The following is a 16901-nucleotide window of genomic DNA, read 5'->3' as shown; positions in this document are numbered from 1 at the left end:
TTTTTTGTTCAATGCTCTGCTCAGATAATCAGAAAGAATTATTACTATTAATTTTTTTTGTGGTTGCTGTCTCTTGGTATTCCCACTCTTGCATCACCAGAATGAATCACATTATTGATTCATTGCCAGTTAATGATTCACTGCATCCCCTCTGTTGTTTTCTACTGTACTAGGATGCCATTTCCACAATAGCTGTTTGTTGAATTGAATTGGGTGGGAGTAATTGCTTGTGTTCATGAGGAGTAATTGAGAAGAATGAATGATATAAACAATATACTTATTTATATCAGTATAATATATATTATTTAAAATATATATATATATATATTTGTATAATATATAAACAATCTTTTGGGATTAGAAAATGATATCAATTAATTGAGTAATCAATGCATATTTATTAAGTTCCTACTACATGCTGGACACTGTGACAAGGAATATATTTGAAAGGAAAGAAGAATGAATGATGGATGTTGTTTATTACATTAGTAATTGAATTTAATTTAAAAATATTTTTAAAGCATCTGTCCATACGACACTTATAGGAAGTGAGGGGTACATGACACACACACAGAGAAATAATACATAACACAAAAATGATAATTGCCTTGGAAATATATAAACAAAGAGCCAAGTGAGATTTGGGGGATTGTCCAACTTGTGGTATTTGACCTGAGCTTTAAAGGATTGGTAAGAATTTAATAGGAAGAAGTGAGGAGTAATCCCAGTGTAAGAATAGCCTGAGCAGAACCATGGCAGCAGAGAAGGAAGGAATGAAAAAAGAAAGGAAGGAAGGCAGGAAATTAGGGAGGGAATGGAAGGAAAGAAACAAAGAAGGAAGGAAAGAAGAAAGTAAGAAATAAGGAAATAAGGTAGCTAGGAAAGAAGTAAACAAGGCAAGAAGGAAGGAAATAATATGAGACAGAAGGAAACAAACATTTTAATAGGTGCCTACTATATATGATGCACTGTGCTAAGCAATTTACAAAAAATTATTTCATTTGATCCTCATAATGACCCTAGGAAATAAATGCTATGACTATCCCTATTTTACAGTTGAGGAAATTGAGCCAAACAGGTTAAATGATTTGCCTAGGGTCACCCTGCTAGTAAGTGTATGAGGCTATGTTATAGCTCAGGTCTTCCTGACTCTAGGTCCAGGGCTCTATCTACTGCACCACCTCATAGGTGTACATGCAGAGAATGCTGAATTCACTTTTGGGTGAGGCTCAGATTGCATGGAGGGCAACTGTAGGATATAAATTTAGGAAGATAGGTGGAAGCAGATTGTAAAGGACCAGTCTCATAAATTTGTACATTATTTAGTAAGCAGTAAGGAGCTATTGAAGGCTTTTGAAGAAAAAAAGATGACCAGATAAACTGACCTATTACAGCATTTATCACCACAAAATTAATAATGATAAAAATTGACATATATTATACTGTGCTTTAAATTTGCAAAGTCCTTTACATCTTATCTCATTTCTTCCTAACAACCCTTCAGAGTGAGCTCACAATGAAAGAGTCTAGAGACACACATCTAGACTTAAGATGCGGGTATGGAGATTGTCATAGACATAGGCATACACAAAACATACACAGACATAAAAATAGGTGCACATAGACACAAAGTATATATGAACAGCATGAACAAGGGCATAATGAAAAGACACATTCTAGCTTTTCAAATAGTTACCCTAAGTAAATGCTAACATATTTAAAGATGGCAAATGGGCACATTTTAATCAGAATTGAATTCTTCTAAAATGTTTTCGTGAAAAGCATTCCTAGGTTTTTCTACAACTTGCATATATTCTCTAAAGACAAACATTAATGAAGTGTGATTTCTGTCCAAGTTTATACGACTAATTTTTCCCTACATGACAGGGAACACAATCTTGTCTATGAACACTCAGCTAGATCAGTCAGTCAATGAATATACATTTATTAAGTGCCTACTATATGCCAGGCACTGTTCTAAGTGCTGGGGATAGATATAAAAAGAATCAAGATAGTGTCTGCCCTGAAGGAGATCACAATGTAAACAAGCAAACAAATATGTAGAAATAAATTATGAACAGTACAAATAGGAAATAATTCAAAGAAAGAAGGCACTAGAATTAAGGGAGATCAGGAAAACTAGGTAGAACACAGGATGGAATGCTGGACTTGGAGTTGGGAAAACCTGAGTATGAATCTTGCCTCAGACTTACTAGCTATGTGACCATGGGCAAGTCATTTAACTTCTCTCTGCTTCATTTTCCCCATCTGTAAAATGGGAATAATATTAGCACCCACATCTCTGGGTGGCTGTTGTTGTTTTTGTTGTTATTTGTCCTTCATTCTTGAAGAGGATCAATAACATCATGATGTGATGTCTTGGCCTGCATGTGAATTGGACTTGAGTGAGGCAGAAGAGCATCATCAGCCAAGGATAAAATGAATGATATTTGTGAAATGTTTTGCAAACCTTAAAACACTATAAATGCTAGCTATTATTATTACTTAAATAATTTAATTCACTTTAATTTTCCCAATTCTTACAATTAAGTTCTAAAAGGTTGCTATTCTTAATATACATTTGTTGAAGGGGATGGGTTTACTCTTAAATCATTCTAATTAAAATATATGCAGCACTGAGTAGCAATTTATTTTATGCATGAGTGCTACCTTTCGTGACTTTTGATAAATGTGTTTTTTATTTAATATCTCTTATTCTAACAGCAGGTACAGTACAGACATGGCAGAGGAGAACAAGACATTGGTGACAGAGTTTGTTCTCACTGGACTTACAGATGTCCCTGAACTTCAGATCCCTCTCTTCTTGGTGTTCTTAGTGATCTACCTCACAGCCATGATGGGGAATATTGGGCTGGTTGTGCTTGTTTGGATGGACTCTCACCTTCACATTCCCATGTACATATTCCTCAGTAGTTTAGTTTTTTCAGATGCTTGGGCTTCCTCTTCAGTGACCCCTAAGATGCTGGTGAATTTCTTAACTAAGAATAAAATGATATCCCTTTTGGAATGCATGGCCCAATTTTACTTTTTTGGTGTCAGTGCAACTGCAGAATGTTTCATTTTGGCGGCAATGGCATATGACTGATACGCAGCCATATGCCACCCTCTTCTTTATCCAGGGAGGATGTCCAATAGACTGTGCTTCCAGCTGGTGATTGCTTCCTACACACTTGGCTTTCTTCATCTCATAATTCCTGTGGGTTTGTTATTCAGATTAACCTTCTGCAAGTCAACTAGAATACATTATTTCTATTGTGAAATTTTACAGTTGTTTAAAATTTCCTGTACTGACTCATCTATTAACACACCAGTGGTTTTCACTTTCTCTGCCTTTATTCAAACTTTCACTTTTAGGATCATCATAATCTGTTATGCTTATGTCCTCTCTGCTATCCTAAGGATTAAATCTGAAAAAGGAAGGAGCAAAGCCTTCTCAACATGCACTGCCCATCTGCTCTCTGTCTCCTTATTCTTTGGAACTCTTCTCTTTATGTATGTGCATCCTGGGTCTGGCACTAGTAAAGATCAGGATATAATGTATTTCTTGTTTTACACTACCATAATCCCCCTGTTAAACCCATTTATCTACAGCCTGAGAAATAAAGAGGTCCTTGGTTCCCTGAGAAAAGTAGTAAAGAAATAGATGGGTATTTTTTTTTGGTGAGGCAATGGAGTGAATTGACTTGCCCAGGGTCACACAGCTAGTAAGTGTCAGGTGTCTGAGGCCATATTTGAACTCAGGTCTTCTTGAATCCAAGGCCACTGCTCCATCCACTGTGCCATGTGGCTGCCCCAGAAAGAGATATTTCTTAAGTGTGCTCTCAAACTGTTCACTTATCAGTTTTTGTCTAAACAAATTACAAGATCAATCCTTTGCATATTCATTTTTTATTTTTTTTTAGTCATCTTCACATACACCTGCCAACATGCTCAGGTTTCCTCTAACTCTTGTTGCTTTTCATTTCTTGAGTTTTCATCTCATCTTTACGCTTCTTTTCACTGATTAACTTCTCAAAAAAGTAGCAAAAACTAGAGACTCAAAGCCTCCATTTCCTCACTCAGCCAAGTCTGATTTTGGTCCTTATCAGTCCGTATAGGTAAGACAACATGGAACAGTGAATGAAGTAATGAAGACCAGAATTGAAGTCCCACTCTGACACGGACTGGCTGTGCGACTACAGTCGTTATTTCTATCAGCGGAGGGAGTTTCTTCCTAGGGAGTTCCCTATACCCATGAAATCATACGTCTGGAATAAAAACCACACCAGACTGTCTATGCTAAACTCCTTTATTTTCTTCCCAGAAATGGGAATTACAGAACGGGAGCTGGTCATTTCCCATTACTGGCACCTGGCTCATACTCTTTCTCATCTGTCATCCATTGTCATCATCCTTTGAGACCACAATGTTCGGGTTTTTGTTGTTTTTCTGACTGTGCATGACCCCATTTGGGATTTTCTTGGGTTTTTTTTCTTTTTTTTTTTCTTGGTAAAGATACCGAAGTGGTTTGTCATTTCCTTCTACAGCTCATTTTAAAGATGAGGAAACTAAGACAAACAGGATTAAATGACTTGCCCTTCCTGACACAGTGGGTCTGAAGCCAGTTTTCTACTCAGGGCCTGACTGCAGGCCCAGTGCTCTATCCACTGAACCACCTAGCTGCCTCTGGTGACCATATGACATAATTTATTTTCAAATCATCTCCTTTTTTTCTTCTATTCTATCTCAGGGAGTTGTTGAAGCAAATGGCTTTACCTGTACCTTGATTTTATCTCTGTTCACTTTCTCCATGACCTTGTTCCATTAGGTGACAAAAGAGGAGACATAATTCTACTACATAGCCCCCTTGGGGATTGGAGGAAAGAATGATCATTCTTGCATTGCTCTCAGGGCTTGCCTGCCCACCCAGCTGTTATGCCGGCTCTCCTCTCTTTCTGACCTAAGATTGTATCTATTGATGCATCCTGTAAGCTGCATTTAGATAACCTATGGGGAAACAGACATCCTACATGGACACACATACCTTATATTCTCATCTTCCTTTACCTATGCTCGCTACTATTGTCTATATATGTTCTAATAATATTTTATTTTTGCTTTTATATGTAAAAACAATTTTTAGCATTCAGTTTTACAAGATTTTGAGTTTCAAATTTTTCTCCCTCCCTTCCTCCCCTCCCCTCTTCTTAAAATGGTAAGCAATTTGGTAAAGGTTCTATATGTGCAATTATGTCAAACGTATTTCCATATTAGTCACAGTTGTGAAAGAAGAAACAGACCAAAAGGAAAAAACCACAAAAAAATAAAGTAAATGAAAAAGTACCCTTTGATCTGCTTTCAGAGTCCATAAGTTCTTTATCTGGATGTGGATAGCATTTTCCATCATGACTACTTTGTAATAGTCTTGGACCATGGTGTTGCTGAGAAGAGCTAAGTCATTCATACCTGATCATAACACAACATTGCTGTTACTGTGTGCAGTGTTTTCTCAGTTCTGCTCATTTCACTTCTCATCAGTTCATGCAAGTCTTTTCAGGTTTTTCTGAAATCTGAGTGCTCATCATTTCTTACTGCACATAGTATTCCATTACATTCATATATCAAAACTTGTTCAACCATTCTCCAATTTCCAATATTTTGCTACCATGAAAAGAGATGCTATAAATATTTTTGCACATGTACGTCCTTTTCCCTTTTTTATGATCTCTTTAGAATACAGAGCTAGTAGTGATATTGCTGGATCAAAGAGTATGCAAAGTTCATTTGCCCTTTGGGTATAGTTCCAAATTATTCTCCAGAATATTTCGATGAGTTCACAACTCTACCAACAGTGCAGTAGTATCTCAATTTTCTCATATCTTCTTCAATATTTGTCATTTTTCTTTTTTGTCATATTAGCCAATCTGATAGGTATGAGGTGGTACCTCAGAGTTGTTTCAGTTTGCATTTATCTAATCAAAAATGATTTGAAGCACTTCTTCACATTATCACTTGTATTATATTATACCATCATATCACATATAATTATAGATAGCTTTGATTTCTTCATCTGAAAATTGCCTGTTCATATCCTTTGACCATTTATCAATTCGGGAATGGCTTGTATTCTTATAAATTTGACTCAGTTCTCTATATATTTGAGAAATGAGGCCTTTACTAGAGCACTTGCTGTAAAGATTGTTTCCCAGATTTCTGCTTTCCTTCTAATCTTGGTTGTTTTAGTTTTGTTTGTGCAAAACTTTTAAAATTTAATATAACCAAAATTGTCTACTTCACATTTCATAATGCTGTCTATCCCTTGTTTGATTATGAATTCTTTCCTTCTCCATAGATATGAGAAGTGAACTATTCCTTGCTCTTCTAACTTGTTCTTGGTGTCACCCTTTATGTCTAAATCATGTACGCTTTTTGACTTATGAGATGTTGGGTCTACACCTAGTTTTTGCCATATTGTTTTCTAATTTTCCCAGCAGTTTTTGTAAAATAGTGAGTTCTTATCCCAAAGGCAGGTGTCTTTGGGTTTATCAAACACTAGATTACTATCACCATTTACTACTATGTCTTGTGTACTTAATCTATTCCGCTGATCCACCCTTCTATTTCCTATTACCAGAAAGTTTTGAAGATTACTGCTTTGTAATATAGTTTGAGATCTGGTATTGCTAGACCACTTTCTTTTGCATTTTTGTCACCAATTCCTTTGATATTCTTGATCTTTTCTTCTTCCAGATGAATTTTTTTTGGTAGTTTGATTGGTATGGTACTCAATAAGAAAATTAGTTTAGGCAGAATTGTCATTTTTATTATATTTGCTAGATCTACCCATCAGTGATTGATATTTTTCTAATTGTTTAGATCTGATTTTATTTGTGTGAAAAGTATTTTGTAATTGCATTCATATAGCTCCTAGGTTTGTCTTGGCAGGTAGACTTCCAAGTATTTTAAATTGTTTACAGTTTTTTTAAATTGAATTTCTCCTTCTATCTCTTGCAGCTGGGCATTTTTGGTAATATATGTATGAGTGGTTTGTTTTTTTTTTAAAAATTGAATTGATAGAGGAGTTCCTTGCTTACCAACAGTAGTTCTTTTGGGCAATGTTGATTTATTCTCTATATCAGATTAATTTCTTCTTGCCTTCAGAACTTTATTCCTGAGAGTTATCCTTCTTGTGCCTACTTCCCTTACAAAACAATAGGCTATTGAATCCCATTTATTTTTTGTCTGAACCCAGTGAAATCTGCTCTCCAGAAATCTAGGATGTATTTCAGACTATGCCTAGGTTTCCTATCATCTCTATTGCTAATTATATGATTGAGTGGCCACTTGTTTCCAAGCCTTTTAGTATTTCTACTAAACTATACTATACTATACTATACTATACTATACTATACTATACTATACTATACTATACTATACTATACTATATTATAGTAACTCATTTTTCATTGGTTAAAATCAGCTCTTGGTTAGCAATTCCCCTTGCTGTTTTCTCCACTTTTTTGAATAATAAGATCATCATTAAAGCAAATATGGAACATCTGAGCAACAAAATGGCAGTCTAGACATTTTCTCCAATTCCCACAACCTCTGAAACCTCGCCAAAACAGAATTTATGAGCCAAAGATACAGCAACTTAAGCTGTCTCTATGGTCTGGACACCAAGAATCCAAGAAGGTTAATCCCCCTCTACCCAAACCCCAGAACTGGTTCTTACTGACCCCGAGCTCACTTAGAGAGCACCTCTACTGCATCTCCCATATGACCAGCAGTGGGGCCACACTAGCAGACCCTAGAATATAATACAGGCTTACATCAAAACCCACATCTGCACCCCAGTGGCTCTTCCTTATAACTTACTTTACCATGTTGTTCAAATAATTTTTTTTGTTTTGAATTGTCTCCTCCTGGTTGACCTAGGCAAATCAATACATTGACAATCCTTTATCAAGCACTTACCATGTACCAGGCACTCTGTTGGAGCTGGTGATATAAAGATAAAAGTGAAAATCACCTGACTTCAAGGAGCTTATATGACACATCTTTGTTTTCTCCTGCATACATGACTACTCAAAATCTCCTAGCCAGCACCCCATTGTGATCAGTGGTCATGGAGCTCCAAGATGTGGTGCTGGAATTAGAAGTGTCTTCTGTGAGAAAAGAAAACTTTTCTCTGAATAAAAGTAGCCGTCTCTGAAAGTAGTAAAGGACAGTTCTCATGACTTTTATGTTCTAGTCCACAAATTAGTAGCACTCTTGTGCTACTTAGTAGCACACAGAGAAACAGATCCAAAACTCTCTGTGTATCTCCCTACCTCCCTTCCTAAGACTCTTGGTACTTCTCCTATTACACTTTCAATGGCTACATTGCAGTATGGTTAACTTCACTATCATATTACAAGATCCCTGAGGTCAAGCACCACCTAGTGCTCTTCTTAGTATACATTAGTATCCACTTAGTATAGTATTTACTAAATACGTAAGTACCATAAATGTCTTAGGGAAGTTACAACTGTAACTGACTGATAATGTATACTAAATTTTAGTTGCTACAACTGGGCATGTCTGATGGGATTTCTGATCAAGTCTCATTAGGGCAAATTTACTTCTATCTAAGGAGAGATCTTGGGAACTATTAAGATATTTCTCATATATGCAGGAAGTCCCTAAAGTCTTAATATAGTTTTATATATGATGATTATTGGTTTTGAAGCAAATAGAAAAAAATATTTGATTTTTAAATACAGCCACCAAAGAGCATCTTCACAAAGAAGAGTAACTGCACTTTACCTCCTGAATCATCTTAGAGGAGTTAGGTGAGTATGCAGGGCCTGTGATTTTTCTCTTCTCTCCTCTCCTCTCCTTTCCTCTCCTTCTCCCTGTACTCTCTTCTCCTTTCCTCTCCTCTCTCTTTCAGTATCTCTTCTGTCTCCCCCCTGCCTTTTTAAAGAAAATGAAACAAATGGAAAACACTTCTTTTCTCATAGTAACTTTAAGCTTTGTCTATATGAAGTCAAAGTATTCTAAGTAAAAATCCTTATTTTGGCCAATTCAGTCACTGAAATGTTTTCACTGCATAACTCTAAAATATGGAGGGACTAATTTTTTGCTTTTCCATCAAATATTTGCATGTTAAGTTTTAATACATAGAGGAAAATGGATAAATTAAATTGATCACAAGAAGAATGATTTTATGACTTCCAATAATTTCTTCATAATTAATAATTTTTCTTAGAATATTACAAGATAAGTTCTAAAACTTATAGTCACCAATGACTTATTCTTTCCTTTTAAGAGGAGAAATTATTCTGGTCATGACTCTTGAAACCTAAGAGAGAAACATGAAATTCTCTCATGTCATAGAATCATGGAATATGGACAGGGGGCCTTGTCACTCTACCAGAGTACATCACTCTTTCCTGTGTGGCTTCTTCAAAACAATTCCCTGGAAATACCTATCTTGAACATCTTCAGGAAAGGACTTTTTTAACAATATTTTGTCTACATCACAGTAATTAAGTCTACAACACAAATAGTGAAGTATAGGTTGTTTAGTGATTGAAGGTTGAATAAATACTTAGGTAAGTTATTTCAAAACTAAATTCCATCCTGGAAGCAGAATGATCTTCTTTTGCTATCTACTGAGCCCACATCCAGGTGTGGGGAATCTTTCTTTCTCTGGTAGGATCCATTTTGGGACTTAAATTCATCTTGCTCAGGCAAGCACTGAGACAATATCACTCATAGCTGTAACTTGCAGGCGTTTCAGAGGAGTATCCTTGATATCTCAGAGAACAAAGAAAAAAGACACAGGCAGCTTATCTCTTTTGATCTTCCCCATGGTCCTGTGAAGTATGTGCTATTTTTATGCCCACTTTGTAATCAAGAAAAATAATACTAAGAGGGTTCAGGGACTTGCTCATGATCGCACAGACCGTGAAGAGTGGAGGCAGCATTTAATACCAGATCATTCCTTCCACTACTACAGCTGCCTTCATTCTCCACAGCCCAGTTTTTGTGAACTAATAAATACATGTTCCTAACCTCTATACACCCATAACCTACTGAGTATTTTTCACTGTTACTTTTTATTTTTTCTCTCCCTCCCTCCTTCTTTCCCCTCCCTATCTCTGGCCCTCTTCCCTTCCCTTCCCTTCCCTTCCCTTCTTTTTTCCTTGCTCCTTCCCTCATCTCTCTGTCTCTACCTTTCTGTCTGTCAAAAATTTCCCAATTTTCCCTATCCAGTGTATTTTTGTATTTTCTGATTACACTTTAGTCTAATCTAAATCATTTGAGCTTTATTTTTAAGGTATATTTCCATTTGTTTTATTTCCAAGCAATACAGAGATTAAGAACTTAGACCTCACATAGTCACCTTTCTCAAAACGAAAATTATCAGACCAAATAGTATTTATGCAACATATCTTTATAATCTCTAAATATATTCCTCAGAAGCATCACTGAACTCTGGACCCATTCTATGTTTTCTCTATGCTTCTACAGGGGGATGGAGCCCTTGCTCTATAGTCAGGAAGACCTGAGTTCAAGTTCAATCTCAGACACTTCTTACTAGCAGGGCAAGACACTTAAACCTCTGTCTCCTCTGTCTATAAAATATGGATAATAATAGCACCTATCTCACAGGGTTTTTCTGAGCATCAAGCATGATAATATTGTAAAGGACTTAGTATAATGCCTAGCACATAGCGAATGTTTGAAAATGTTTGTTCTCCCTTCTCCTTTGTATTGTATAAAGGGGTCTAGTTTGGGATTTCACAAATATGAGAAAACTAGAAAGGGACAAGAGAACAGTATTACTTAATGGGAGGGAATTTATGGCTTATGAAGATATGTTTCATTGATGCTATTTGGACTGAAATAAATACATATAATGGAGTAATTTTTTTTTTCTGAAGAAGAGTTATTATGAATGGCATGATGAGCTGTTGACCTAATGCAAGTTTCCTAACCTTGCTGAGTGGTACTGTAGTGACTGAGAAAGAGCATGTGGATTTGAATTTTAGTTCTTCTCTTCAATAGCTGTGTGACCCCAGACAAGTCACTATTCCTCATTGAGCCTCAGTTTCCCCATCTATAAAATGGAGATAATAATACTTGCCCTACTTATCTCAAAAGGTTGTGAAAAGGTGCTTTGTAAACCTTAAAGTGCTATATCAATATAAACCACAGGGTGTCCCAAAAGTCATAGTGTAGTTTAAAGGGAACTTTTGGGACACTTTGTACTCTACTAAAATGGGGACAATAATTCTTGTTTTTATCAGGTATAGTTTAATTTATTCTTTGCTCATACAAAATATTTGTGTGGTAGCTGATGAAGTCTAGAGGTTTAGAGGTGCTTGAACCCCAAGATGGCAATGTGGGCCCTGCCTGAATGAATTCAACCCAAATCTTCTTTCAGCCAGAGGAAAAGTTTATTAGAAATAAATCATATAGGCCAGGTGACACCCTTAAGGACAAGGCAGCATGAGAAAATCTTAGCCTTTTGGGCATGAGAGAGTCTCAGCACTTGAATGGGGGCCAGGGTGGATCTTATATACACTAAAGTAACTTTGGTTGGCCAGAGGAGGGGGCTCGGAAAAGGGTCTAGGTGAGAATTCAGATTGGAAGGTCTGAGAGATTGAATAGACAATGGGACTAGATAATGAAGAGAACTGGAAGGAAGAAGTTTGAAAGGCATCTGTATAAGATTAAAAGGTGGGGTTAGGACTTTCAAAGGGAGATAAGGGGAATCAATAAGCAACCATTTGAGACCAGAGTAAGGGCTTTCTGGGGCCCATAGACAAAAGGGAGACAGATTCTTTTTAGGGCAAGGGGTGAAGGCACATCAGAATAAGATCAAAAGGTAGGGCTAGGACTTTCAAAGGGAGATGAGGAGCTGGGGCCCATAGAGCCAGATTCACTTTGGGACAAGGGGAGAAGATCTTGGCTTGGGCTCACAACCCATCAATAGCCACAGCAGTTGCCTAGGTTCTTTGGACTGAAGTACAAGATGGTCAGTGAATTCCTCAACAGAAGACTTAGTTAATGGTATTTTTCCTCCCCAGAAATAATGCATAGCTTGGTTAGGATGATAGCACAATGGATGATGATTGATGACAACAACAATAGCAAGCATTTCTATAGCAGGTTTACAAAGCACTTTACAAACAACAGACCAGCTAACAACACCCTTAGGAAGTAGGTGCTATTATTGTTCTTATTTTACAGATAAGGAAACTGAGGCAAAGGTTAAGTGACTTGCCCAGAGTCACACAATTAATTTTCTGAAGCGAGATTTGAACTCAGGTCTTTCTGACTACAGGCCTAGCATTCAATCTGCTTAGTTCTTTCTTAGAGCACTTGACACCCAGGCTGGGCATAATCTGAAGGACCTCATCCTTCAGGGAGGGCCCCAGGAAGAAGTCAATGATCTCAGGCTCCATGATGGACAGGGAGAAAAGATAGATCTCCTTCATGGACTTGATCTTCGTGACCTTGACTAGATAGCTATGCTTGGTGACAGGAACCCACTCCTGTCTTTGGCCTTTTCTCCTCTGGTCCCACCATCTGACCTCCCCATTGACCCATCCTTGTCCAGACCCAGCCCCTGCTGTTAAAACCACTGAAGAAGCTGCTTCTGCCTCTTAATCCAGGGCTCCACGAATACCTCCTTTGGTGCTCACTAGAAATGAGAATGGAAATAAAATTCTTGTCCATAACAGGGAGGTTGGAAGATGATGATTGGTAAAACTCAAAATGCTTCACTAGGGATTTATAATTTTTTATGAATAATGATATTGATGATAGTGTACTAACCAAGGCAGAATGCATTAGATTGAGGTTTTCTTTGAGACTGATTTGGAGCAAATACGAGTGTCTGCATATTTTCACATGACTATTTAAAATAAATGTTATTACCTTTTGAGGTCAGAAAAAGGTATGATATAAAATAGAGAGAACTCTGAAAATTTATGACCATGATAATTCTACACCTGTTTTAGATAATTTTAATGAAAGATTGTGTGTTTCTGTATTTTATACTTAAAAACATAGCACAGTTTGTCAAGTAGTTTTGAAAAGCCATATAAAGATAATGAACTAATCTTTTGAAGTCAGAACTAGACTTTTTTTCTTGACAACAATTTCATGAAACATAATATAGAAAGTGAATTCCTACAGAGTTCTGGGCTAGGAATCAGAAGATCTGGACTTTAGACACAGTGAGTTGTGTGATCTTGGGCATGTGATTTTATATTTCTGGGCCTCAGTTTCCTTATCTGTAGAATGAGATACTTGAAATTCATGCTCTCTTAAGATTTATTCTTGATTTCAAATTCTATTATTTTAGTTTTATTTTACTAACTTTACTGCCAGCATGTCACTTTCAAGGCATTCAAGGCCCTCTATTACCTGGTTACATGTCCCTTTATAACTTCATTTTACTCTCTTCTCTTATGTATACTATTTGTTCTAGCTAACCTGTACTATAAGCCTTTTCCTTATCACAGTCTGTTTCTCCCACTTCCATGTATTGACATGCTTTTCTCCAGGCTTATGAATTTTTTTTTCCCATCTGTTCAATTTCTTCTATTCCTTCAAAACCAGTTGAGGTGCCAGTTCATTCATTCATTCTCTGATCCTATCACCTAAGAGTGATCCCTCTCTCCCAAAATCTCTCATGCAACTAAGACTTCTTCTATGCATCCATGTTCTTTGCACCTTCCAACTTGCTTTGCTTATCTGTATTCATCTTACCTCACTAATACCTTGCAAACAACTTCAAAGAAGGGGCTTTCATCTGTAAAGTGTTGCCTGATGGAAGATGTTGCCTTACATCATTTACATGATTTAGATATACAAACATCTTTGTGTAAAGTATTATTTGAATATTTTATTTATTTAAAGATTCAACAAAAAGGAAATTTGCTTGAAATACCAAGAAAAGCAGTCTCTCAATACTTGATCAGAGATAAAGACAGGTCTGAGGCCCTGAGAACAAACCAGCCCTCCAGATAAAAGCATTTAGGAGATCTGAGATAGAACAGCTCTTGTGGACTGGGGAGAGGAAAGGAGATTGCTTACCGAAAGAAAAGACGGCTAAAGCACACCATTTTCTAGTAGTTAATCTACACACATCTTTTCAAAAATAGGACTTTTGAAGTCCATCGCTGGAAAGTTCTGAGTCAATGAATTAATTGGGGACTACAGAATAATTCCATATTGAAGATCTGTGTCATCTGAAAGAGACGTGGATTTTGGGTTTTTCAACCAAAGATTGTGTTGCTCTTTACACATGGGGGAGCTTCTGTTGTGTGTGCTGCAGTAGAAGCTGACAACAGAAGCTGAGACATCAGAAATCACAAAACGGAGAAATAATAGAGCTGAAAAAACCAGCAAAAGTAAGGTAGCAGAATGGAGAAGGAAGAAGATAATGTCAGCTATTCTGAGCTGATCCCAGCTGAGGCCAGCTGACTAGAGACAGGCTCTGCAGTTGGTGCTGGGATGATAATCTAATTGAGAGAAAAGTGCAGCTGCTTGAAAAAGCAGTTTGGAGGTTAAGAATGATTTTCTGTGGTTTGAAAAGCTGACTGGGCTTGTCTGCCTTACTCTGTAGTGCCACCTACAGCTTAAAAGAAGGGAGAATCCTCAGAGGTTTGCCTACCTTGCCTTTTAACGTCTTCTGTGGCTTGAGGGGAAACCCAGAGAGTAGATCTAAATAGCTTTGCAGATCCCAGGCTTCTGAGTATCCCTTTTCACTGAAAGAGCATACTAGCCTCAGCATCTTGGAAGCTCTGTAATCTAAGGTTGCAAAAGGGAACTTAACATAGCTTCAGTGGCCCAAGAGTAACAGAGATGCAGCTTCAATCAGCAGGGAACTGGAAAGGCCCTGAAAAGGAGCAGTTGTGCCCAGCAGATGATGTGTGGTGCAAACTAAACTAAAGAGAACAAGGGCATGAAGGTTTGCAGTCCAGAGTTGTGAGCTGCCTCTAGCACATGGGTTTTCCTACTCATGTGCCTCACTGCTAGGCTTCTATAAGTATTTCCCCCCATTCTTTTCCAAGGATGCTGTGTACATTGATGGGAGAGTGTGATGAAGGTTTATGAATGTACTGTTATGTACTGTTATGTGATTATTCTTAGTTTATCTTCTACTAGTAAATGTTTAATGTTCAAGAGTTGATGATGTCATCTTGGCTGATTTGGTTGAATGGGAAACACTCCAATGGGGCTCAGGAGCTACAGTTTTTGAGTAGTAGGTATATAATTTCACCTCATCAGGGTTACCTCTATGTCCCTGACAGTAAGTTGTAGTACCAGCTCTTCTTCTAGAAGAATTTCCCTCATCAATGTGGGTACAGGTGAACCAGTAGCAGCCTACAGTTGGGGGTCAAAATCATGCCCTAAAACTACATTTGTATTCCTAGTACTTAGCATAGTAGATATAGTAAAAATTCAATAAATAAATATTTGTGTATTCAATGTGTAAAATAGCTACATTTATTTAAATTTTTCCAGTTTTCACGAATAGGCAGGTTGCAGAATGCTTGTTATTCCTAAAATACATTTAAAAAGAAAAAATTCAGATCTTTAAATATGTTACTTAATAAGCAACCAGAGAAAAACATTTTATTTCCATTACAAGAAGTCCACCTTTCATGTCTCTTTGTGACTATCTACCTTTACTTTCTTTTAATCTAGCTTTTAGACCCTGTATAGACATGATGGAAGAAAACAAGACACAGGTAATAGAATTTGTTCTCATGGGATTAACAGATCATCCAGGGCTTCAGATTCTCCTCTTCATGGTGTTCTTAGGTATCTACATTATAACTATGGTGGGGAATATTGGACTAATTGTGCTTATCTGGATGAACTCTCACCTTCACACCCCTATGTATTTCTTCCTTGGTGACTTAGCTTTAGCTGATGCTTGTATTTCATCAGCAGTAAGTCCTAAGATGTTCATGAGCTTTATAACCCAAAATAAAATTATATCCTTATCTGAATGCATGGTACAATTGAACTTTTTTTCATTCAGTATAACCGCAGAATGTTGTATTCTCGCTGCAATGGCATATGACAGATACGTAGCCATCTGTAATCCCTTTCTTTATCCAGTGGTGATGACTAACAGGTTATGCAGCCAGCTATCAATATTTTCATATGTAGTTGGCTTTCTTCATTCTGCGTTTCATGTGGGTTTGTTACTTAGATTAAGTTTCTGCCACTCCAGCAAAATTCATCACTTTTTTTGTGATATCATGCCTTTATATAAAATTTCCTGTACTGACCCTTCTATTAATATTCTGATGGTTTTTATCTTCTCTGGGTCAATTCAGGTCTTTACCATTTTGTCTATCCTAATCTCTTATACATGTATACTCTTCGCCATTCTGAAACAGAAATCTCAAAAGGGAAGAAACAAAGCCTTCTCCACTTGTGGGTCTCACCTGTTTTCTGTGTCCTTATTCTTTGGCTCTCTCCTCTTCATGTATGTGCGTCCTCGATCACTGCAAGCAGATGATCAAGATATGATGGATTCCTTGTTCTATACTATTATAATTCCTATGCTAAATCCTTTTATCTACAGCTTGAGAAACAAGGAAGTTTTAGAAGCCCTGAGAACTGTATTAAAAGGAGTAGTACTTCCTAAGTGAAACTCTGAAACTGATCCTTTATCTAATTTTATTAAACAAAGCACTAAATGATGTAGTAATACTTTGAATTTATATTTGTTAATGTGAAGATGAATTTCTTGTCATCTCAGTCATATCTGATATAATAATTTATATTGTTAGCCCTTAAGATTTTAATAACCATATTGCACTATTCACAAATGTAGCAATCAATTATAATCTTACATATAATTTTCTAGATTAATT

General features: G+C 36.8%; 1 protein-coding gene and 1 pseudogene across 1 annotated transcript; both read left to right on the top strand.

Moving 5' to 3' along the window:
* The first annotated feature begins 2740 nt into the window (after nt 1-2740).
* Nucleotides 2741-3664, top strand: LOC114022957 (annotated as a pseudogene).
* A 12073-nt stretch (nt 3665-15737) lies between these two features.
* LOC114022906 (olfactory receptor 5AC1-like) lies at nt 15738-16676 on the top strand. The gene has a single exon (XM_027835328.1). The coding sequence runs from the start codon at nt 15738-15740 to the stop codon at nt 16674-16676; it is 939 nt and encodes a 312-aa protein (XP_027691129.1).
* The last annotated feature ends 225 nt before the right edge of the window (nt 16677-16901 follow it).

Source organism: Vombatus ursinus, unplaced genomic scaffold (assembly GCF_900497805.2).
Source record: "Vombatus ursinus unplaced genomic scaffold, bare-nosed wombat genome assembly UNPS02014814.1, whole genome shotgun sequence".
Classification (NCBI taxonomy): Eukaryota; Metazoa; Chordata; class Mammalia; order Diprotodontia; family Vombatidae; genus Vombatus; species Vombatus ursinus.
Note: the sequence above shows the minus strand (reverse complement) of the source record. Positions and strands in the feature narration are given on the sequence as shown.

Coding starts and splice junctions, on each gene's coding strand:
- LOC114022906 (XM_027835328.1), top strand. CDS start 15,738: ATGATGGAAGAAAACAAGACACAGGTAATAGAATTTGTTCTCATGGGA.